At 40.5% G+C, this 24,111-nt stretch overlaps 1 protein-coding gene across 15 annotated transcripts in view; it reads left to right on the top strand.

The window, feature by feature from the left end:
- Positions 1–24,111, top strand: part of CDKAL1 (CDKAL1 threonylcarbamoyladenosine tRNA methylthiotransferase) — a 585,431-nt gene that overhangs the window by 229,658 nt on the left and 331,662 nt on the right. For all 15 annotated transcript variants that reach the window (XM_089776363.1, XM_075921165.2, XM_089776362.1 and 12 more), the window contains one exon: positions 5,567–5,670. In XM_089776363.1, the coding sequence (XP_089632489.1) occupies positions 5,567–5,670 (104 nt within the window). The remainder of the gene's footprint in view (positions 1–5,566; positions 5,671–24,111) is intronic.

The following is a 24,111-nucleotide window of genomic DNA, read 5'->3' as shown; positions in this document are numbered from 1 at the left end:
ATATGATAAGGCAAAGGTAATTATGCTTGAGAACAACCTTAGCTAGGCTCCCATTTGCTTAGTGGGGGTTGAGCTGGCCCCAAAGTAATTAAACTACTTTACATTAGTACTTCTATTTTTATATGTACTCATATTTCTTAATATTCAGGAGCAAGATCTTTTCTGTATTTTCCAGACTGTGATGCCTACAGTGTCTGATAGAGCTTGAATCCCCATAGGACTTTTTGTCCTGTTTTTTTATGCTCCAGTTTGCACATGAAATAAATGTACATTGTACATTTCAGGTCTCCTTTTTTTTTCCGTTTAAATGTCTGACCCTATCTATAGCTAATCCTGCAAAGAAAACATAAATTAAAAACAACAGATTCCGTGATAATTGGATGCATTTTTAAATTTAATTGTAAATATATAAAAACTGTGGTGGTGTTTTATAAAATAAAAAAGGAAAAAAGCAGCAGCAAGCAAGCAAGCCATAAATTCTTTTATAATTGGCACTAATTGAGATGAAGTAGTTTCAGACTTGCCACAGTCTTAAGTGGTTAAAGAGAAAATTAAATCCTAAAAAGCTGATAGTAACTTGGAAGCAATTAGGCCATTCCTGTCATGCAGAGACTATACACTTCAAGAGAGGTGCAGATAGACTGCATGAATGTAAAACAAAAGGCAGACTTTTTTTTTTTTTTAGTGGGAAAGAAGACATCTCAGATCAGGAGTCAGTAGAGCAGGAAAATCAGAGAAAGATGGAGCAGTTCAGAATGATTTAGTAGCAAAACACTTCAATTTCTTTTTCTGATGTGGTCCAAATACTTTTCACCCTTGGTACCGGTAGAGCTGAACAAATGGTAGCAGTAGTGGGAAAGATTTTTTTTTTTGGGGGGGGGGGGAGAAGGGGAACCTACATAGACAAAATAATTAGGGAGGGCCTTTTTTCAAGAGAGAAAGGTTGCATTTCTGTTTTTATTATGCAATTACTTCCTTTATTATTTTACCCAGACAATTCAGTCCCATTTTCCCACAGACATTTTACAAATGCTCTTTTGGGAAATATGTCCGATAGCTATCTCAAAGTGTCTAAATTAAGCTTTCTAGTTTCAATACTGCTGAAATATAATGTCCCCCCCGGATGTTTTGACCAGTGCTAAAACAATACCTTTTATCCCAAGAATCAGAGTATGGTACCTGTTGTATGTTACTGAATTGACTATAACCTAATGTTTCCTGTGAGATTTCACCACGATATAAGGTACTATCCCAAAAGCCATTCAGGAAGTGAAAACAATAGCTCTTATCACAAGCTGTGGTCTACTTTTTAATTGTTTTCGATATAGCTGGCTCAGTCGCTGCTAATTTTTTGCTAATCCATGATATTCTAAGTGCATTACTTTTATTCAAGTTTTACTGATTGTTTTGCCTTTGCATGCCCCTGCCATTGACAAAGGATTTCTGAGGCACTTTTTGTCTCTTAAAATACTGTAATACTGACTTTAGAAAGTGGTGAAATATGTGTTTTTTTTAGTTTATTTTTTCCTTGAATACTGTTTGATTTCAGTGTACTCATGAATTTTAAAAAAAACCATTAGTTTAATTTTAAAATTGAGTTTAATCATTAATTGTAATTGTCAGTAAAATCAACATTTCATTATATAAACAAAGAAATATCACAGCTTCTCCTTAAACACTCCTCTGGAAAGCCCTAACCTGTGATTAAAGCTCAAATTCATAATAAAATGTGTACAAGGCTGATATATATAGTTGTACAACTATATATCAAGTTCATTATTTCATTTTTCAATTGCCTTAAAAAGGTAAATAATATAACCTCAGGATTTGTGGTATTCCGTATATACTGGGAAATATACTGAATACTGCACCCTCAGAGGAAACATGATAGAGTCAGGTAAGACGAGCTTTCTGAGGCTGCATCTCTGCCTATTCCATGCTTGAACAGTCAAGTACATATGTGATATGATGAGAGTCACTGGACTTGAATGGCTGCTAGCAGACTGAACTCAGTATGAGAAAGAAGTCTTCAACTTGTTTTCCTCATTCTTCTAACTGGATCAAAATTGTGACTCTTCAGGGTGCTGTGCAAAGCCTGTCCGTTTATCAAGGCCTATGCCTGGAGAGGGATCTGGAGAAATTCAGAAACTAATCGGTCTCTATGCTAGGAATGTCTGAACTCCTGGCTTCCCCACAGCTCCTAGCCCCTCTGGTGAGTTCCCTGTGAGTTCAGAAGGCACAGAGAGCTCACTATGAGGGCTGGAAGTTGTGGCTCCCAGTACATGCAAAATTCGCTATTCGCGGTGGTACTGAGAATGTGTCTGCTGGCAAATGTTGAGCGTTTCTTGTATTTCAAGGGACCGTTCAAGGTGATGTGTCCAGTTAACTCCTTGCTAGTCATTGGGAAATGGGAGAAGGGTGAGGAGAGAACAAAACAGCTGGGAGAGGAGGTTAGTGAGTTGTAGATGGTGGAAGAAGCTGAAAATTCGGTGCGTCTATTCAGTTCGTGATGTTTTTCTTAGAAAGTTATTAAGTGCCCAAGCTTGTCTTTTGAAGGTTCTAGCAACCTCTCAGTCATCCACTTCAAAAGGAGACATGTACAGCAGGTTCCAAAGATGAGCATGCCAGTTTAAATTAAATTTTTAAAAAAATACTGGATCTTTCCCAAATCCTTCTGAGGCCTATAATTGGGCAGGAGTTGTTGCTGCAGTTCCTCTTGGAGGCTGTTCTGGGAATTAGCTCACAGTCACTTGTGCTCTTTGTTCTAGTGGTGTTTCCCCGTCATTGTTTCCCCGCCATTGTTTCTGCTATTTCCACCATTTCCATCATCTGAACCTGCGTCACTTCTAGATTGTGGCATCCTCTTCAGTGCCCAGCCTGCTTTCTCCTACCTTCCATGAGACTGGTGGTCTTCAGTCCCACCACTTGTCTCAGCAGTCAACTGCAGTGTTTAGTCCAGCTCCTTATTTTAGGGGCAAACTGCACTTTGGATTTAAGCTACTCCACATTGGCAAGTTTGAGCAAAGGGTGAGGAGAGAACCAAGCCCACCTGTCACTCTGGGTCTTGGCTCAGGTACCCTAGAGCTGGCTCCCACTTTCTGCCCTTCCTTCTACTTCTACTGTCCACTTTCCCTGGACCACTTTGCATGCAGCCTTAGCACCTTCTCTGTCATTTCCTCAGGGCCTCAATCTGGCCACGGTCTGCCCAGACCTCCCCTGTTTTGCCACTGTCCTGTTCAGCACTGTGGGTATTTCAGGTGTTCCTTGATAGCCAATCTTTCTCCTGTGCTCTCCAGCGAGAGACTGCCTTCTGCTTTGCTGAGCAGCCCTTTCTATATGGGCTGCCTTAGCAAGCCTTCTCTTGATTGGCTTTCCCAAGTAAGCCCTTTCCTACTTGGTTGGGGTTCTGCACAGCCTTTCCAAGGCTACCCTACCCATTCTTCTGCCTATGTGGGGCAGCCCAACAACTCCCCAACCCCCTCCAAACCCCTGATTATCAAATTCTCAAATCAGTTTCACTGAGGTAAATACAGTCATGTCTGGTGTCTGCTCCCTGGTTGCCAAAATGTATACTAGGGCCATTAGCTGGTCCCAGAGCATGGCCCTACTTCTTTGCCACCTCAAAATTGCCTTGCCACTGAGACCTAGCTGTAAACCTCCAGAAGGCATGGCATCCTATATGCCTGGTTTTTGTCATTTTGCTTCCATATACATGCCACTCCTCACATGACCTGTTTGCTTGGTCATGAAATTGACACACTCTGATTTTTCTTCTGGGATCCCATATGAATCCTGTATGCTATTTGAATGGCATCATTCAACCACTTGAATTCCCTGTGTCCCTAGTCCTACTTGGGGCATCAACAACTGCAGCCCAACTCTGAGTAAGTGTGCACCAAAGACGTGATATTGTTAAGTCCTTTTTTATAAACTGCCACCAGCAACTAGTTTCCCAGTGATGGTGTTGCACGCATCCTGACAGATGTGTTTCTTTATCTTTGTGTGCTTCAGAAAACTCTTCTGGGCCCTACTACATTTTGTTAGTTATTGTTTAAAAACATTTCTATATTCATACTACTCATTCTGGCATCCGAATGCTTTATGACAGGGGTGGGCAATAATTTTTGACCAGGGGCCATTTCAGAAATTTTTTAGAGTCAACCCCGCCAGGGTTGACTCTTAAGTGTCATGCGCTCCCTGGTCCCGGGCCCTGATTGATCTGCGGGTGGCTGGATCAGCTGGCTTGGCAGGCTGGATCTGGCCCATGGGAGCCCTTTTGCCCACCCCTTTATAATATTGAAAGTAGTGACTTTGTGTTTGTGGTAATGAACATTATTCATTTTTAACCAAGGACAAGAATAACATTTCCCTTTTTAAAAATCAATCTTGATACTTCTTCCTACTAAATGGCTATGGAGAAATAAGTCAGCTTAAAAAAAAGTGCTGTTAACTTTCTGCCTTTGTAAGTTCATGGCATTGCCAAGACTAATCCCAAAAAGCTTGCAATGAGTATTTAATGATCCTCCTATCTTTGCTTCAAGAAACTAATGTGGGTTTAATATATTGTCAAATAAACTAGACATGTTGAAGTTGTTCGAGTTTCTTTTGGGTCTTTTACTTAATGCTTCCCGTCCCCCAATTGGTCATCCCAAACTCTCTTCTCATTCAGTGGTTCTGCCTTTGATATTTGATACATAAATATTGTTAAGCCAAATAAGACACAGGAGAAGGTAAGGGTGACGCTCAAACTTCTGTGTTTTTCAAGATTTCTAAAGTGTACTATTACTAACTGGTTGTAAGTCCATTGTAAGAATCTATAATATTAAATGTTTTTCTAAATTTATGAAAGCTTAGATGAGTATTTGAATATCTTAAGAGATGATAGAATTGTAATTCTGCCTGTGGAACTCATGTTTAATTTCTAGAATCAAGAGTTGGAGATTTTGGCTTAGTCCTTAGATTCTCAGGCATTTCTGTGGTTTGTCTTTTTTGGGGGGCAGAGAGTGGGGGAGAGGAAAGAAATACTATCTGAGTAAGTCTGCACTTGGATTTTTTACTAAAATTGCTCACCTTTTGCTACTACCAGAAACAGTGGGAGCACTAATGTGGGCAATTCTACATAAAAAGGCTTATGTCATCCCTGCCATCATGACAGCTGAACCTGGTGGTGGCAGTGGTGGGAAATATAGCCAAAAATGAAACTGTACAAAAGGCTTTCATATGAAGATCTCTTGATCCTATTACTTTCTAGAAAGACTTTGGTTCTTGATGTGCAGTCTTTGCAGAAAATTTCCACTGGTTGTAGTGTTTTAACTCTTTGGTTTGTAAAGTCTGAATAAACTACTTTGATTATCTCTTTAAAATAGGGTGGAAGAATAAACTTCAAACCAATGTATACAGTGTACTTACTGGCATGAAAATATTTTTAATGAAGCTAGCAGTACTCTATATTTCTACATATAGAAGGTGTATTTTGCTGATTTTGGTTTTGCTACATTTGTGTGTATTACAAGATTGGAGAGGGTATTTTTGACAGTAAACTAATGTATTGAAAACTTCTAAATAGGTGTCTCAATGCATGTACCTACTGCAAAACCAAGCATGCCAGAGGAGACCTAGCAAGTTATTCAATTGAAGAACTAGTGAACAGAGCCAAACAGTCTTTTCAAGGTAAGGTTAATCTTTTTAACTGAATCAGCTTTAAGATTACAAGATTTAACTCCCACAGGTAATTTCCTTTATATAAATTTAGGAGGTTGATGCACTACTTGTATTCCAAATATGTTGTTAAGTGTGCTTGCTAGTGCCTTTTGTAGTTAATTCCTGTATTCATTACATTATGCACCAGTGTTTCAGGAATAAGTATTTCCACAGAAATATTTCATTGGTCATAATCTTGTGTCCAAAGGTCCATCTGAAGATTTATTGATGGGTTATTTGAATTTGTTTTGCCCTTTGTAAAAATAGGAAGGAAGAAATTTTTCTGATATCAAATTCGTTTATGAAGAGGATAAAACACAGACAAAAATTTTAGTGGCTCTTAATCCTTCACTTGGGGTATTGTAAAGTAATAAGAACAACAGTTATTTTACATAGAATGCATCCTTGCAAGAGCATATTTCATTAAAACCTAGTTAAGTGTTCTTATGATGCTGCGATTTTAAGATACAGTGCTGCTGTTCCAAAAATGGCTCTTTTGCAGTTCCTCTGGGATGTTTCTATCAATGATGTTGGGTTGAAGGGTTCATTTTGAAGAAATTAAAATCGATAGAATCTCTTAACTATAAATTATTATATGCTTACAATCCAAATGGAAAAATTGTAATGACGTATTTTGATATATTGGGTATGTGAATGTGTAATTGGGTTTAAATGGCTATTAAGTTGCCATTTTCTAGGATTTTATCCACCCGTAGCTTATACACTTGCTTGGGAAGCATTACATTCTTCATGGAAGAATGGTAATGTTTATAGTTTGTCTCTGGACAGATCTCTAACTTTATCCTTCTGTGAAATACATACAAACACAGTTATTGTGCCAACTCCATCTCTTGTGTAGACTCACTAAAATAAATGGCATGGTTCCATGGATTAATTTGTCCACTATGTTGAAGTAGCACAAATGTTCTAATGTAAACCTAGGGAAATGAAATTGAATGGCTTCTCTCTGCATTCTTAAAACTTGTTGTGGTGTCTAAATGTAGTGATAGGTATGGTGTGATAGGTATGATATGGTATCACATTTCTTTGTAGACACCCGCTGTGTATATGAAAAAGTAGTAAGGGTTATTCTTTACTTAACTATAAATGTTCTTCTTTCTGTGAGTTAATGTTGGAGCTTAGATATTATTGTAATACTAGCCAATTAGCCCGTCATAAGATGGGATTTTCAGGTCTCTCCTCCACGTCGGTCTTCTCTCCTGAGCCTCCGGTCTCTCACTCCGTCTCTCTCTCTCCTCCTACTGTCTCCCCCCCTCTCTCTCAGAGCTCTCCTCTGCCTCCTGTCTCTCTCTCTGTCTCCTCTCCCTCCCTCTGCTCCTCTCACTCAGGGGACTGCGGAACCCAAATGGCCTTTTGGGCGCCGCACTCCCCGTGCTGCATGGGGCATGTGGAGCCCAAACGATCGCTTGCGCCGCTTGCTCCCACGCGGCGGCCTGGCTGAGCGGCACAGAAGTCAGCCGAGCGCCATGGCGGGAGGCGAAGGGGGATGGGGCAGTGACTTTCACGGCCAGAGGGCAGGGCCTGGAGCCGCTGTCATGCCGCACGTCACTGCCCTGTCCCCCTTCGCCTCCCGCCATGGCACTCGGCTGACTTCTGCGCCGCTCAGCCGGGCCGCCGCGTGGTAGCAAGCGGCGCAAGTGGTTGTTTGGGCCCCGCACTCCCCATGCAGCACGGGCCGCCCAGAGGGAACAGCCAGCATTTCAGCAACAGCGCCCCTCAGAGGGAACAGCCTGCATTTCAGCGTTAGACTCACCGACACTGGGCTACTTTATTGTAATATGTTTATATTGTTTGACTATAAAACCTAAATGGATGCTATATAATAAGGCCACAGCACTTAAGCAAGTTCTAAGACCATCTTTATTTAAAGAACTACTTATGCCCAGATATTTAATGGGTCTTAACCGTTCTTTGTGAATAGGAATGTTTATTATCAAGGCCTCAGCGTACATGTGTTTATTTCAACGCACATTATCAGAACACTAAACAGAAGACAAAGCAGTAATGGAATTGGCATAAATACACACATTTTTTTTCCTGATCAGCGTAGTTAGTATTATCTAGATGTTGTATATGTTTTGACTCCTAATACTTAATATGTTTGCAGTTGTTTTCTAACTTTGAATTACAGATGAGTTGTGCCTATATTTTGTAGCTGAAATTTCCTCTTTGTTTAAAGAATTCAGTTGCAAGGTATTGTAAACTGGGGGTTCTAAAATAGTTGCTTCTTTAAATATTTCTAATTTCTTCTGGAAACATAGAATTTATCAGACCATTTGACTGTCAAATCTAACATACTCTTACACTGACTACAAATTGGGGATCTTCAGGAGATGGTGAAATCTCCCATAATCCATCCTAACTGCTGTGCAATGCTGAATACACAAGCAAAACATTTCTAACCCATAAAAATTGTCAGTTAATTTAAAGTGCAGGATTACTCTCAGCTAAGCCTACTTTGACCCAGGGAACTCTTTATGCCAACTAGCAGGGGGTACAAGAATACGTAAGGCTTAATGGAATCCCCTGGGTCAAGTGTCTACATACTGGTCTTCCAAAGAATGATATGAAATGCATCTAATGAAGGCCTGTGTCATAATGCTAATAATCATCATGGGATATATTTGTAGATAATACGGAAGAGGATCTATGTATGTATATATTGGAAGTTATATTCTTGAGGCCTTGTAGTTTAAGGCAGATCTCCCAAAGGTGGCATCAGACATGCTAGGAGACAAACTTCTTCAGACAGGAGGTGAGATATTTATCTCCCTAGCCAACCATAGTGGATTGTGTGTCTTACAGTAAAAGCGTTCCTACATAAGAACGGCCGTACTGGGTCAGACCAAAGGTCCATCTAGCCCAGTATCCTGTCTACCGACAGTGGCCAGCACCAGGTGCCTCAGAGAGGGTGGACCGAAGACAATGATCAAGCGATTTGTCTCCTGCCATCCCTCTCCAGCCTCTGACAAACAGAGGCCAAGGACACCATTTTATCCCCTGGTTAATAGCCTTTTCTAGTAGTTGCAGATTGGCGTTTTCATGAGAAGTGGACATCTGGACTGCACATGCGTGGCACACGCTTGGAGCTGTTCATGCCTTTGGATCTCTCTCGCAGTCCAGTTCCTCCTTTGCCACCCCAAGTCACAGACAGAACAAGACCTCTTTCCTCAACGACTCTAGTCAGAGAAAAAAAAATTCATTTTACATTAATTTCTGCACATAGTTCAGTCAGATTCATGTTGTTAGTTCTAGAATAGCTATAGTTAATTTGTTTACAAAAATATTTTCTGTGTTAAACGTTAACATAGAGATAACATTACATAAATCAAAAAGAAAAGTGAGCGAAAGTCTGCTTCTCTACTATCAAGGCAACTGACTGGCTCCTCGGCCATGCCAGGCTCGCTGGGGTTTAAAAAGTGTGTCACATGTCGAGAGCTTATGCCGGCTTCCGACAGCCACTCAGACTGTATTAAATGTCTGGGTGATTTTCATGTGCCTCAAAAGTGCGCACACTGCAAAACTGACAGTGAGAGCGTGGTGTGATAGGGAAATAAGGCTCAGGATGTTCTTGCTTGATAAGGCCCTGCAGCCCTCAGATTCTTACTCGCTTAGGAGAGAAAAACGGAGAGCTTCTTCTTCAGCTGCTCCCGTTCAAAAAGGGCCTCACCAGCACGCTCTTTATCGCCGGCCTCCACAAGCAGAATAAGTACTGGAAAGAAGCTGGGAACATCTGGCGCCACGAAACTGAGCCTTAAAATGGCCTCAGAGCCAAAAATTCGGCACGCAAGATCTGCGGCACTGTTAGCTATGGCACCAGCAAGACAATCAGCACTGTCAGCCTTTGCACCACGGGAGGTGGCACCATCTTCTGCTTCAACAACCCAGTCGGCACTGGGCCAATCAGTGCAGACATCGGTACCGAGCCATATACTACAGGCACCGGCACTGTGTACAGTGCAAACATCAACACCGAATATGGTGCAAGTATCGGCACCAGTTATAATACAGACTCGGCACCGGCGTAAGCGGTGCAGACCCCGGCACCAACACGTTCAGCACGATAGTTTGGCTCTAGAAGTCAATGGTACCACCTCGGCACTGAGAGCATGGTTCAGAACCACTCACTTCCTCACCTGCATTTCAGCTATATTCTTCCTACATTTGGAGAAATCACAGTTTTAATTTTTAATATTTTGCTGCATGCCTAAAGCAGTTTTGTAAAATTATAATAAAATATCCTACCAGTAATAAAGTTAAAACAAAAGCAAAAATCACACCAACTTTTATAACTTAGTTGATAATAAATTTTAATTTAAAGTTGCAATGGCATAAATTTTCAAATTAGTTTTACAAAACCTCATCGTGATTTAAATCAGCGAAGAAAATGAACTGATTTAAGTGGTCTTCAATTACTGCATTTATCATTTTCCCCAGGCCTTTAAAGAAAACCAGTGTATGCTTTTTGCTATTATATATTGCTTATACAAAGATGTGTTTAATTATAATTATTGCATATGAACATTTTATAATTTAGCCAAAATTGTATATTATATAAATATAAGAATTTCATATGAACAATTGCATCTGCCCTTTTCAATAACACATTTCATAGTTTCATAATTATAATAGTATATTTAAGTTATATGAAATTTAAATATTTGAAGGTATGTAAACAGTGATTCATGCAGTGATTTTGTATGCCTTTATGTGACTGGACTGATTCTTTTCAAATTTTGTAGTTGAAATTTACCTTGATTTAGATATAGTGTTTGGTAAAGTAGATCACAGTTGAGTTACAAATAAGAAATTTATATTTTGCCTGGCTTTAAGCACTATATTGACTGAAAACCACGGCCGATACACTAAGCAGGTCAGTGCCCCAACAGTATGAGTAGCGGTTCATGATATTCTATACTTGATCGTTTGCATTGTAATCGCCCTCTAATAGACCTTTTTGCAACCATTTCCAACAAGAAATACTCCCCTATCCTGCTCCAAGGCAGGCATTAGAAAAGGCTCGGAGATGCCCTCATCATAAAATGGGACTGCCAATTTTAATATGCCTTTCCTCCCATTTCCCTTCTATTCCGCACAATACTCAAGATAAGGCGGGACAAAGCCAGAGTCATTCTAATAACCCCATTCTGGCCCAGACATCCTTGGTTTCTCTTCCTCAGCAGAATGGCGCTCTATCCACCGATCTCCTTACCACGCAACCCCAGGTTGATATACCAACTGGGTGCACAAAACCAACACCCATAGTTCACCAGACTCTACCTGAAGGTTTGGTACCTGGATGGCTCTCGGTCGTAGAGCTACAGTACTCAGATGAAGTGCGCAATGTACTTTTACACAGCTGAGCTGCCTCAACGTGCAAAACCTTCTTCTTCAATAAATGGATGCACTTCACACACTGGGCCAACTCTCATAACTCTTCCCCAGAGACTGCCTCAGTACCTATTATACTTGACTGCCTCCTGCATTTCAAATAATCCAGCCTTTCTATAAGCTCTATTAGAATTCACCTAGCCGCAATAACTATACGCCATACAAAAATAGACAATACCACAGTTGTTGTGTACCTGATGATGAAGTGATTCCTCAAAGGCCTTCAGTTGTTATACCCTGACGTAACTGCCCTAAGAGAACCAGAGGATCTTCACCTAGTTCTCGTGGTGCTTACCAAAATCTCCTTTGAACCAATGGACACCTGCACACTTCTTCATCTTTCCATGAAGATGGCATTCCTGGTTGTGATCACATCTTCCAGACGCGTCAGAGAAATCTTCTATACACCATCTTTTTTTAAGATAATATCACACTACATACCCATCTAAAATTCCTTCCCAAGAGCCGCTCTTCCTTCTACATGAACTGGACCATCCACTCACCTGTTTTTTTTCCATAAGGCTCATGCCAATTTCTGTGAGGCAAAGATGCATACACTGAAGGGCCTCAAAGCTCTTTCATTTTACATCCACCAAATGAGACCTTTTTGGGCTTCGCCCATGCTCATTATATCCATTGCTGAATGTAGTAAAGGACAAAGGGTATCTTCCCAAAGTCTGTCACACTGGATTTCAAACTACATAGCCTTTATGTTATCAGCACAATCACATTACTCCACCTACCTCCCTTCGGGCCCATTCCACAAGAGCCATGGCCACTACCATAGTTTACCTTCGCATGATCCCTCTCAAGGACACGTGCTTCAGCAACCAGGGCCTCTGACCAAACCTTTTACATTTCTTTCCTTTCTCATAGACTTCTTTTGTCAATGAAGGTCGCCAAGGCGGTGTGGTTTACTGCTCACCTGCCAGGTCCTAAGTACCTACCTCCTTAGTTCAGTACCTGCTGTGGACTACCCCCAGGGACATCTCTTTCTCAAAAAGGAAGTTACTCACCTTTAGCAGTAAATTACTTTCTTTGAGATGAGTGTCCCTGGAGGTGCTTCACTGCCCTCCCTTTCTCCCCCCCGCCCCCCTATTTCAGAGACTCTTTGTATAGCACAAGCCAGGTTTCCGGGTAGAGAGGAAACTGAGGGGAGGGTGGCCACGCATGCAGGGTTGCACCGTGCAGCGCTCACATGCTTTTTTGCTGTGCATGCATGGCCCCATAGACATTGCTTTGAAGCAGGCATGTCCAAAGTCCGGCCCGCGGGCCAATTGCGGCCCGTGTTCCGGTTTAATATGGCCCCCCAGGTAATTTGGCAATATCTATCTTTTATGGCCCCCAACGAATCCATATATATTGAGATGAATACATTGTAAAATCTCAGTTAATGTCAGTTGGTCTAAATCAGTTATAAATATATTTGGACACAACATGTATACTTGGTGTTATGTTCCTGTTCATATTTTTTGAACTTAAAAGTTGACAGACAACCTTTATTACCAATAATATGTAATGTACTTTACAATGTTCCTGACATATATTTCAGCTTCCTGGATTTTTTTTTTCATCTGGCCTTCAGATATGAAAGGCAGAGTGATTTAACACCTGTTTAGATTTGTCATCTATGTGACGAAATGAAAAGTATGCCGTTTGCAATAAACTTTGCATAAAATAGTTAATTTGCATTTAATTTTAATGGTTCAAAGAATGTCAGGCAAAATAGTCAGCCCTCACGCATGTTCACTTCATCAAATCTGGCCCTCTTTGAAAAAGTTTGGACACCCCTGCTTTGAAGAGTCTGCTCTGTGGCTCTGGGACACTGCTGTGGAGAACCCCAGGGAGGCTCATCTTGAAGAACATCAGTTACTGCTAAAGGTGAGTAACCTCCTCTTTTTAAAGAAAACAAATGTTAATTTTTCCTTTTTTCAAAATACCACTATAAATTAAAATGTGTAACTGCTTGGCAGGTTATAAATTCATGCACTGGCTTGCCACATATGAACCAGCCATGAAAACAAGCCCCAAAGCTTTGTAAGAAAAGATTAACAATCAAATAAAGGGTAGTAAGTATATCGGCCTTTGTTTTCACCCTGTGCTCTGTGTGCTGTGTTCCTCTGAGGGAAAGAATAATGCATTGTTTATTATTAAAAAAAAATTGTTGAGTCATTTTCATCAGCTGCTGTGAAAAGCACCCAAAGAAAGATTGCAAGTGCCAAACATGTTTGGTAGTGTTTTGCTTCCTCCCTGAAGCTGAAGCTTTTCCCCATGTAGAAAAAAAGAATCCAACAGGGAGGGTGGAGGTGGTAGGAAAAGGCTCTGCCAGCCACCCGCTATTGAAGCCTTCTCATCCCAGGGAAAGGCTCCAGCATTGGGGTTGATGCAGCCATTTCCTGCTGCTTGTTCTCTGCCAGACCCTCTCTCATACAGGGGGAGCTATACACTGCAGTGTAGAAGTAGTCTGCTTTTTCACTGTGGCAGTAGCTACATGTTCACTATATGCTGCAACTAATGCTGTGGAAAAATTCAAGATTAGATCTACTGCTTGCTCTCAGGGTCTCTATCCATCAGCCAGGGGGCCTTCTATGCCATCTTTTCAAAACTGGAGACATTGGTTCCTGCAGTCTGTTGTCTCATTTTCCCTCTAGCCAGGGGAAACATCACAGGTAACCACAAACTTCATTTCAGTCTCAGCAGAAGAAGAGGTCTTTCAGGTCTAGACCTAGGCTAAAGCAGTCAGCTCCCTATTCTTCATTTTCAACAAACACTAGCCTGCAGATTGTGGACTGATCAGTGACGTGTTGACAGGAAGCCCTGATAACCAATGAAGGCTAGTGGAACTTCAGAAAACGGCTATGCAGTTCAGTTTGAATGACTGCCCCCTTCCTAATCTCTCTACTCTTTTCAGGACCCTGCTCACAAGCTAATTTTTTTAAGAGATAGGAGCGATTGAGGAGGTGTCCCAACACCTTTGGGGTTAGAGGATCTATGGACAATATTTTCTAGTGTAGAAAAAAGAAAAGGTTTACATCGTATCTTACATTTTAAGGAATATGAACAAATATGTCTGAAAATTCCATTTGCCAATGTTGGCCTCCATAATTTCCTTGCTCTTGGTGTGGGATGGTTTGCCACTCTTAAAGGATGCATATTTTTATATTGCTGTCCAGTGTAGTCATCAAAATATCTGATGATTGTAGTGCAAGGCACCATTTCCAATACCAGATACTTCCATTTGATCTGTGAACAGCATAATGCTTTTAAAAGTGCCTTTCTGTGTTAAGAGCACAGCTGAGAGAGCAGCTTACCCATACTTGACAAGTGTCCATTAAAAGCAGGTACATAAGAGTGTTCAGGTGTATCACATCAGTGTTGCAGTCTCCTTCTTCTTGAGCCAGTGGCTACTTCTAAAGTATAAAAACATAAAAGCTGCCTAATTCGGAGGATTCCCTTCATACTGAACTCAGTGTTAGACCTTTTCTTCCAGAAGACAGGTTTCTAAAAATACATGTGATTTCCTGAATTCAAGCCTGTCAATACCATAAGGTGAGCCTCCTCTTGTAACTTATGGGGTTGATGGCAGCTATCAATTGTGTAACCCCCATTACTCATGTCAGAGCATTGGACGTCATGAGATTACTTGGCCACATATTTGTCTCAGTATGTTGAGTTGTGGACAAACAGAATATTTCTGAGGTGTGGTGTTCAATTTATTATCCCATTGGTGGTGGTAATATCAGAAATAACAAACACAAGCCAGAGTGTCCTTTTGGCTCAGTTTACAACTGGGGTCATTAAGTTGTCCAAGAAAAGAGCTTACACATCAATGAGTTAAAATTAATAGCCATCCATCTGGCTCTCTAGATTGTTCCTCCCTCATGAACAAGGGAGTGTCACTGAGGTAGCAATGATGAATCAGACTGCTATGGATTATGGGAGCTCACTCATTCCAGTTATGTACCAAAGTGGTTAGACTATGACATTTAGATCTATTTTGTGCAGCATCTATTCAGTTGCCCTGCATTTAACAAGGGAAAGCAGTCTGCTAGCAGACCATCACAGCTGGGACAGTTCTCAAATTTACAAGTGGTCTCTGAAGGACAGAGTAGTGCAAGGCATCTTTCCCCTTTGTGGTCAACTGTGGCTAAACATGTTTACAATGGAAATCAACAAAAATCATCCCAACTTCATTTGACAAGTAGGAACAGCCTGTCAGTTTCTTTTTGATGCCTTCTTTCTCCATAGACACAAGGGTTTTCCTCTCATTTCCATTAATTCAGAAAGTGGTCGAAAAATCTGGCAGGACAGGGCATAATTCATTTTGATCGCTCCAGTATGACTGAGACAGCAATGGTGTGCAAACCTATGTCAGCTGTCGGATGGATCGTTCGTGTGTCTTCCGCTGTCAATATTACATATTTGTCATAGAAACCATTCTCCAGGAAGACCTCAGTCTCTTCATCTGACAGTGCCAACCATCAGACTTCAACAAGTCTTGAGCAGTAATGTTCTTCCTTATTTAGTTCTATAAAATTATGAATGAGAAAGTGTTACCAATTAAAATTAAATAGATTTATCAATTGGATGGAAGGAAAATCTAATTTTCTAAGGGCAACTACTATATTCTGTGTTCTGGAACATTTAATGTACATAAAGTTTGAAGGATAATCAAATTCTTCTTTAAAAGTTCACTCAACTGTGGATTTAGTTTATCGTGATTTGGTTGAGTTCAGATCATGACTCTGTAAAAAGGCTTATGAAGGGGTTATCTAACATGTGCTCCTTTAACATTTCCAGTCCTATCTTGGGACCTTAATATGGTATTACCAATGCTTTTTGAGGTCAGCTTTTGAACCCAAGTTAAAGTGTTCCTTCTTTTACATAACTTTTATTTCTTTAACTATTAAATGGTCTTCATCATTACAGCCAGAAGGGTGAGTGACACTGATGGCTGACACAGTATTTACTAATTCTCACAAAGATAAAATGATCCTTAGATCTGATCCCATTCTCCCCCCCCCCCCCCAAAAAAAAATAGTGTTTCCTATCAGTCAGACAATTAGTCGGCCAGTTTTCTTTCTCAAACCTCATGCTAGTAAAATAGAGTCTGCATTACATATTTAGGATTCTAGAACAGCTCTTACTTACTACAGGTTGAACCTTTCTAGTCTGGCACTCGTGGGAGCTGAATAGTGCCAAACCAGAGAACTTGCAAGGCTTCTACTCGGAAGTCAGTGCTTGCAGTCATTAAACAGTACACGCTGGATCTTATTTCTAGAGCAGTTGCCACATTTGTCAGAGCAGACTTAAAAGTATTTATCAGTTAGGATTCTGTTCTCATCTCCAGGCGTTTGAAATGATCAAACTACCCATAAGTGGGTGCATATAGATGCTTACTTGTAATCAGAATTCTTTGGGATAATGTTGCATATTCACACTTCCTCCCACCTTTCCTTCTTTGTCAAGCCTATCATGGTTTTCTGGTTTAGCAGTGGAAGGAACTGAAGTAGTAGAGGACACAGCATCATTTTATAATCTCACCCTCATAACATGAGGCCATCTCTACAGGAGCAATAGAAGGGGCTGCACCTGCACTCCAGCGGGTATTGTTTGGTGAAATTTCTACTGTAAAGCAACACCAGCTGGTACATTATCTATAAGTGTGGTTGTTCAGAGTCATCTTGAAGAATTCAATTACAATTTCAGAAAGGTAGAATGTAACATTTCAATTTGTAATTAATGGAACATTTCAATTTTCTATTACAAAGTAAATTTTCATTTCAATTTTCCTTTTCATAACAACTTTAAAGATGTTATGTTGCTTATTTTAAGTTTATATAATGTGAAATCAGAATGAAACATTTTGATTAATACAACTGTCTTTTTCTAGGATTTGTTTCCTGAGAAATTTTGAAAAAGTTTGTTTCTGTTCTGTTACAAAACACAACATTTTTCAAAATCACAGTATTTTGCCTGAAAAAAATTGAGTTCACACTTCACTTGGATTATTGTACTATATCTTGTCTTTTTCAATCCAGGAGCAATATTTTTCTAAGTTAAACCTTCACACTGGTCAGAATCCTAAAAACAATATACTCTCTTCTAATACTTCTGCAGTCGATTTTTGAGCTGCACTCCCAGTGATCTTGGGTTGTTCTGGTTCCATTGTACTTCAATATACATTATAAAAAAAAAGCCGTGTTATATCATGTGTGTGTGTGTGTGTGTGTGTGTGTGTGTGTGTTCGCGTGTGCACGTGTTTGGCCATAACTAAAACTAAAGTGAACTGTAATTTCTTCTATTAAGATGGTTAGATATTGTCTTGGATGCTGCTGCCTCTAATGTACAAAATGCTTAGACAAAGATAAATATTTTGGTACCAACCTGTTATATGGGGTGCCATGACAAATTAGTATTTTATGACCCTATGTAATGTTTTGTAATGACTCTTTAAAGGAAAAAAGGGTAAATGCTACTATACAAGAGAAGTATAAAAACACAGACACACCAACCCAGAAAAGAAGCAGAGTGTCAGTTTAAAAGGAGCAAAAAGGTCTATTTTCATTAACATAGTAAATTAATATTAAACTTAATTGTTTTTAAGGTTTATCTGAGAAAAATGAACACTATACTTGTTTCTTATGTCCTAAAATGAGGGAATGTCTAGCTTTTTGCTTTGTTTTTCTTTCATACAGCATAGTTTTGCAAAATGTTTTATAATGGGTTGCTTTATTCATGACATGTTAATTTCCATAAAAACCATCTTTAGTAAAGAATTTGGTCTTCCAAAAATGCATGAGATGTTGTGACTCTAGGGCGTTAACATTTCATTTGTTAAATTTATTGTATGCTAAACTCAAATATTAGAGTAGTTTAGCCAGTTCTTTGCATATACTCAAATATTAGAGTAGTTTAGCCAGTTCTTTGCATATATAATAGTTTTCAGATCTTTTCATATCTTTGTTGTAATATTTTAGATGACTGTAATTTGACAGTAAATAATTTACTATCTAAAAATAATTTGGTGACTTTCTGTATTGGACCAAGGTGATTCTTCTGGCCTGACTCAGGGTATTCTTTCTGGGTTTTAATTTCCTGGAACTGCATTCATCTAAGAAGGGTAGTAAAATTTCTCCTTTTAAAATTTTGATAGTTATTCTATTTGCATATGTTTTTCAAATTGTTTCATATCTGTGGTTGAATTACTGGGCTTCCATTCAAACTTATTCCGCAGTTTCCAATCTGGACTTAACATCAGCATTGGGAGAATTTTCTTTGCCAGCTGTGCTGTTTGGTTTTGATTCAGTTTAAAATGTATGTATGGAGTATGCATAACTGTTCTTTATTTTGTTAGTTTAACACCAGTTCTCATTACTTCTCTGTCTTGAGGCACAAAAAAGAAATTATGTACTAAAAGAAAAGGGTTCATTAGACTTCAAAAGGATTTCTACTTTTTTATTTGGTGTTCTACTTAGTATCATACCAAAGAAAAAGACAGGCAAACAGGAAAGAAATAATACTTAATTACTCCACTCCCTCCACTGACATTGGTACAGATACAAATTGTTTTGTTTATAATCTAATTTCAAGCTGGTGAAACTGATTTCAACATTGACAGCTTTGGGGCTCGCATGAAATGACTGCTGGAGACGTAAATTTTCATTGGGGTTTGGAGTAGAGATGAAACTAATTTATTGACAAAACAGTTCTTGAGTTTCATAAAATAAACTTTCGCATCATAGACTATAAATAACTCTTGCAAACCTGGATTTTATTTTGTTGGTGGTATATCTTTTGCTTAATATATCTACAAATGTGGTACAGACAGATAATAACTAAGGCCACATCTTCACTTCCCAAAAGATCAACACTGGTGTTCGATCTAGCGGGTCTAGTAAAGACCCACTAAACTGAATGCTGAGGCCCTGTTGATGCTAGAACTTCTACCCCTTGTGAAGACTAACAGAAGTTGATGGGAGCAGTTCTCCCATTGATCTCCTGGTGTGAGGATGGTGCCAGACCTCGTCTGAAGGTACGTCAACTCCAGCTATGTTTTTTTAGTAGCTGAAATTGTGTACCTTAAGCCAGCCTTTGGCTGAAGTGTGGACCTGGACTAAATCACAGAATTTTTAGTTAACTGCTGGCATAAATTCTGCATTTGTCCTTCACTCAGAGGATGCCTAACCTGACATGACTTTTAACAAGTTGGTGGCTCGGTGGCAGAGGTGTCATGTGCTGGGGACTAAGGGTTAGCTGCCCCCTTCCAGCTTGATTTGTGCCCCCATCCCCTTATTTTTCATAGCTTCTCCCCACCAGAGCTGCAGCGTCTTCCTTGGGCTTACAAGGTCTGCTATGTGCTGAGTCAGGTTGGGCCTCATAATTAGGACTTGTGCCTGTTAAAAATAAAGTATTCAATTTTTGTGATGGGAGGCTCAAGTGCTACTATCCTTTGAAATTTAGCAGGAGGTTTCTTAGAACTCTGGGATAGGTGTTTTCCCCCGGTAGCCAATTTATAAGACTCTGAAAATTCTGTTAACACATGCTCACTATAGATTTAATAGAATTTGGCAGGTCAATTCTCTGAAGGTTCTGATTGCACTCAGCATGCGCCATCTCAGAGCTTCAGTGGCTAAGCAAGATTTACACTGCAGTTGCTTCTTCCAGCTGCTATAGTGTCAGGCACCAGAACAGAAAGCAGAGAGTTCCTTCTTGGCTTTCTCTGGTTTGCCTGCTGTCAGACAGACAGTGTGAAGGACTGGACAGTAGAGGGGATAGGAGTGGGAGGAACATTAGAAATCAGGGTGGGAAGTAGCAAGGAAGAGGGAGTCAGGTGCAGTTCTCCATCTTTCCTTTTTATTGGCCCATTTCTCGTTTTGAAGTTGCCACATAAACTTTGGTCACTCTTGGTAAATGACTCAGGAAGCAGTTACTTCAGCTGCTAGGTTTCCAACATACCTCCATTTATCTTTCTGTGCATTGCTTTTCCTCTGCTTTCTTTGGTTACTTGTATTCTCCTTTGCTTTTTCTAATATGTCATTAGTGTTAGCATTCAGCATCCACAATAAGATGTCACGTCTCTTCACTTATGCCGTGCTTGCTCAGTCTGTACTGATAGCAAATTGAAATGGCTGCAGCTTGAATCAGATTATTTCTGAAGACAGCCCAGTTTCATGGGAGGAGTTCATTTCCAGTTTACCATTCTATCCTTTGGTCTGTCCTCAGCACTGGGGGTTTTCACCAAGTGTATGGCAGTGGTAGCAGTCCGTCTTTGCCTTTGTGACGTACACATGTATCCTTACCTGAACAACTGATTGGTATGGAGTTGCTCCTGTCACTAGGTGGAAAACAGTATATATCAGACTCTGTATCTGTTCAGCTTCTTAGGCCTGAAAAATAAACAAACAAACAAACAAAATCAATCTCATTGTCACACCAAAGAATAGACTTCATTGGGATTTGACCTCAGACAGGTTTCTGGCTCTTAACGATGCACAAAGGTTTGATAATCAGACACAAGCTACTTTGCAAAAGTGCGTCAGGTTTCTGAGGTGCATAGCTGTTTGTACAAATGTTACATCTTTGTGGTGTGCAGGATGTATTGGTAATAAATGGGTGTATTGGTAATAAATGTTCTCAAGTTGTGTACAATATCCAGAGCATGTCATCAGGTTCTGCAGATTGGGACCATCCAGGTTCTCATTGACACGACCAAGCCAGGGGCTGCCAGATCAGATTGCTTGTGTCAGGAGGCAGTGAGGTTGTGGAATTTCTACATATGGAACTTGTTAATTCTCAAGACACCATACTGGCTGGAAGTCCAGAATTGCTTGGTAGGCCACCTGAACTGTTGTTGTTAAGTATGCATCACAAATGGTCTCTCAGCACAACTATTGTAAGAGCGGTGGGGAGAGTTCTAGCAATGGATTTATTTGTAACTTAGCAGAACAGAAAAAATGTCCCTGATGCTATATCAAATTTCCACCCCATTCAGTCAGTATACCTATCATTTTTTCACAAAGCCACATGGTTGCAAGGATTAATTGTATTTTACTCTACACTTCAGAAATGCACCAAGTCCTACCCTTTCACCTATGTAGAACAAAGCCTCATTGGGTTTCTTCTCAGCTCTTTATATCCTATGCAGAATGAATGAAAAGTCATCCTGTTCCTTCACAGTGGCTCTCCACATAGATTGCTAGCTGCATTGTTATATACTGTATTGCTAACAGTATCTCACCCTCTGAGAAATTCAGAGCACTCAAGTATAGTGGCTTTTAACTTTACTGCATTTATGGCAAATGCATCTATAGAGCAGCAATGTGGTCACTGTTTCATATGTTTGCCAAGCACTATGCAGTTACTACTGTATCAAGGGAAAGCACAAACACGGGAAAAGTTCTCCTTCTGAAGAGAATCCTAGCTCAGCCTCTATCAAAAAGAGCTTGAGAGTCCCCTGTAACATAATGGATACATGCAGTTGCTCAAAGAAGAAGAAATGGTTTCTTGCTTTCTTATAATTGGTTCTTCAAGATGTTACATGTTTTTGCTGCTTGACTCATCCTCCTTCCCCAATGCATCTGAGCCTCTTATCTTCAGTCCAGTATGAAGGAACTGAAAATGAGTGGGGCTTGGAGCACAAGTAAGGCCAGAGCACAGACTTGAGGCTACTCCTACTGGTACTGCAAGGGAAAACTCTCTGGCACCAGTGCATGAGCCGCACACACAGCTGCATTGTAAGAGACTATACAACACATCTTGAAGAAAAACAGTTACAAGACATTGAATAACTGTTTATTTCCGGTCTGAATGTCTCTAGTTTCAGTGTCCAGCCACTGGATCTCATTGTGCCTTTAATCTAGAAAACAATATATTCTCCACTATGAGAACTCATCTTTTTGTGTGGGCACTTAGGGTGCGTCTACACAACACCCGAAACTCGAAATAAGATATGCAGTTTGCCCAGCTTATTTTGTGTCTAATTGAAAATAGCTTATTTTGTCATTTGGTGCTGATTGGCTTGAGGGTGGGGGAGCATGCGAAGCCTCCCTCTCACCCCCCCCCCCCTGCCTTGCGACCAGCGCATGGCACTTCAAAGCACCACGTGCTTCTAGCAGGGCAGGAGGAGGCTTCGTAGCAATTCAAAGGGGGGCAGAGCAGAGAAGGCTTAGGGTTTGGGGGCGGGGAGTGCCCTAATTGTCCTGGGGGTGGGAAGCAGCAGGCCACTTGGCAGACTGGATTCGGCCCACGGAGACCCTTTTGCCCACCCCTGGTGTAGTTGATGGATTTCCACTCCATATGTCTAGATGCAGTGTTTTGCATTTTTAAAAGCTTTGGAGGGGTAGCCGAGTTAGTCTGTAACAGGAAAAACTTAGAAAACAACAAATAGTCTAGTAGCACCTTAAAGACTAACACAACATGTAGATGGTATCATGAGCTTTTGTGCGCACAACCCACTTATATTCTATAGAGTTTGTTCTAATTATGTTGGGGTTAATTGTTTTTGATTGTCATTGATGCATTTCAAAATGTAAATCCATTTAGAATAATATGCATATAACCTGAAAATCCTGAATATTTTCAGTATGGGTTGCTAACTTTCTACATTATCACAAGGAATTTGCCACAGTGCCACGGGATTTTAATTAACTCAAAAAAAATCTGTTCAAATTAATCTCATTAAGCTTCAAAAGCAGTCTCCGGGTCACTTCTTAAGCTAAGGGAAAGCAAAAAAGCAACCAAATGTAAATACTACATTTAAGCATTTCAAAGTAAAAGCAAAACTAAAGTTTCCAAAATAATTGTAACTGTGTTCCTGGTTGCCTTTGGTTTTTATATTTCAGCTTGTGTGTACTTAACAGTAGGTCAGCAAGTCCTATGAAACTACCTAAAAATCATTGTTGACTTCTTGATATTAGAAACTCAAAAGCTGAAACCAGTTATATATCCATTTTATTCATATTCTCGTTGTTACTCACGAAGTCATGTTTCAGTCCACTACGCAATGAAGTAGTATTAGCTGTGAAAAATGAAATTTATAATTAAAGTGGCAGATGTCCCACTATTACTGCTAAGGGCTAGGGCTCAGTTATAATGATGGGCTCTGTGAGGGACCGACTTACCGCCATGGCACCACCAGCCGGGTGTCCTGGGAATTAGCTCTTCTGGCCCTGATGGATGCCTTTCTCTAGATGTTGTAGCCCCTTGTTTCTCTTCAGGTCACAGTGTCCTCTTCCAGACACTGCCCTCCGGCAGTGCCCACACCTGTGACTGAGCCCCCCTTCCGGGGAAGGTGGTTGTTCCCTCTGCTCACATCCCAAGATCCTCTCTTTCTCAGAGCACCCTGATCTCCTCCTTAGGAGCTAAAGCCTAGGAGCTTGTCTGGCCAGAGTTCTCCTAGCCCAGCTCTGCCTTGCCTTGCCTTGCCTTGCCTTGCCTTGCCTTGCCTCCCCAGCACTGCTCTAGCTCCAGGGAGCCTCCTGCTTCCTTCTCTAGAGTAGCTGTCACTTCCCCCTTATATCACTCCCAGCTGGGCCCTCATCAGCTAGAACTGCCTCAGCTGGGGCTTTGCTCCTAGCCCCTGCTCCGAGCTGGGGTTTTGCCCTTAAAGGGCCAGTGCAGGGCAAGCGCCCTGTCACAGGCTCCAAGATATGCTAACAGATATTTTTAAAATGCAGAATAACTTGCATGAGTCCTTGCAATCTGTTATAAAGAAATCTTTAGACAAGCTTTCACGAAATAAACCTATGCATAAAAATGAGCTTTCCTAATTTAATCTATATTGTGATGAAGATTTTTTGAATCACTCTATTGCCATCCCTGCAAAAGCTGATGCCAATGGAACAACACTGCTAAGCAGTGTTACCTCTAAGCTGAGGGGCAGCACAGCTTCACGGGTGATTAATTAGCCCCAACCAGTCAGCTCCCTGCACCTCTGACTAGATGGAGCTGATTAATCACCTGTGACACTAAATGTGACTATATTGCCTAGCAAAATGG

Source organism: Pelodiscus sinensis, chromosome 2 (genome assembly GCF_052426305.1).
Source record: "Pelodiscus sinensis isolate ZL-2025 chromosome 2, ASM5242630v1, whole genome shotgun sequence".
In the NCBI taxonomy this organism is placed as follows: Eukaryota; Metazoa; Chordata; order Testudines; family Trionychidae; genus Pelodiscus; species Pelodiscus sinensis.
Note: the sequence above shows the minus strand (reverse complement) of the source record. Positions and strands in the feature narration are given on the sequence as shown.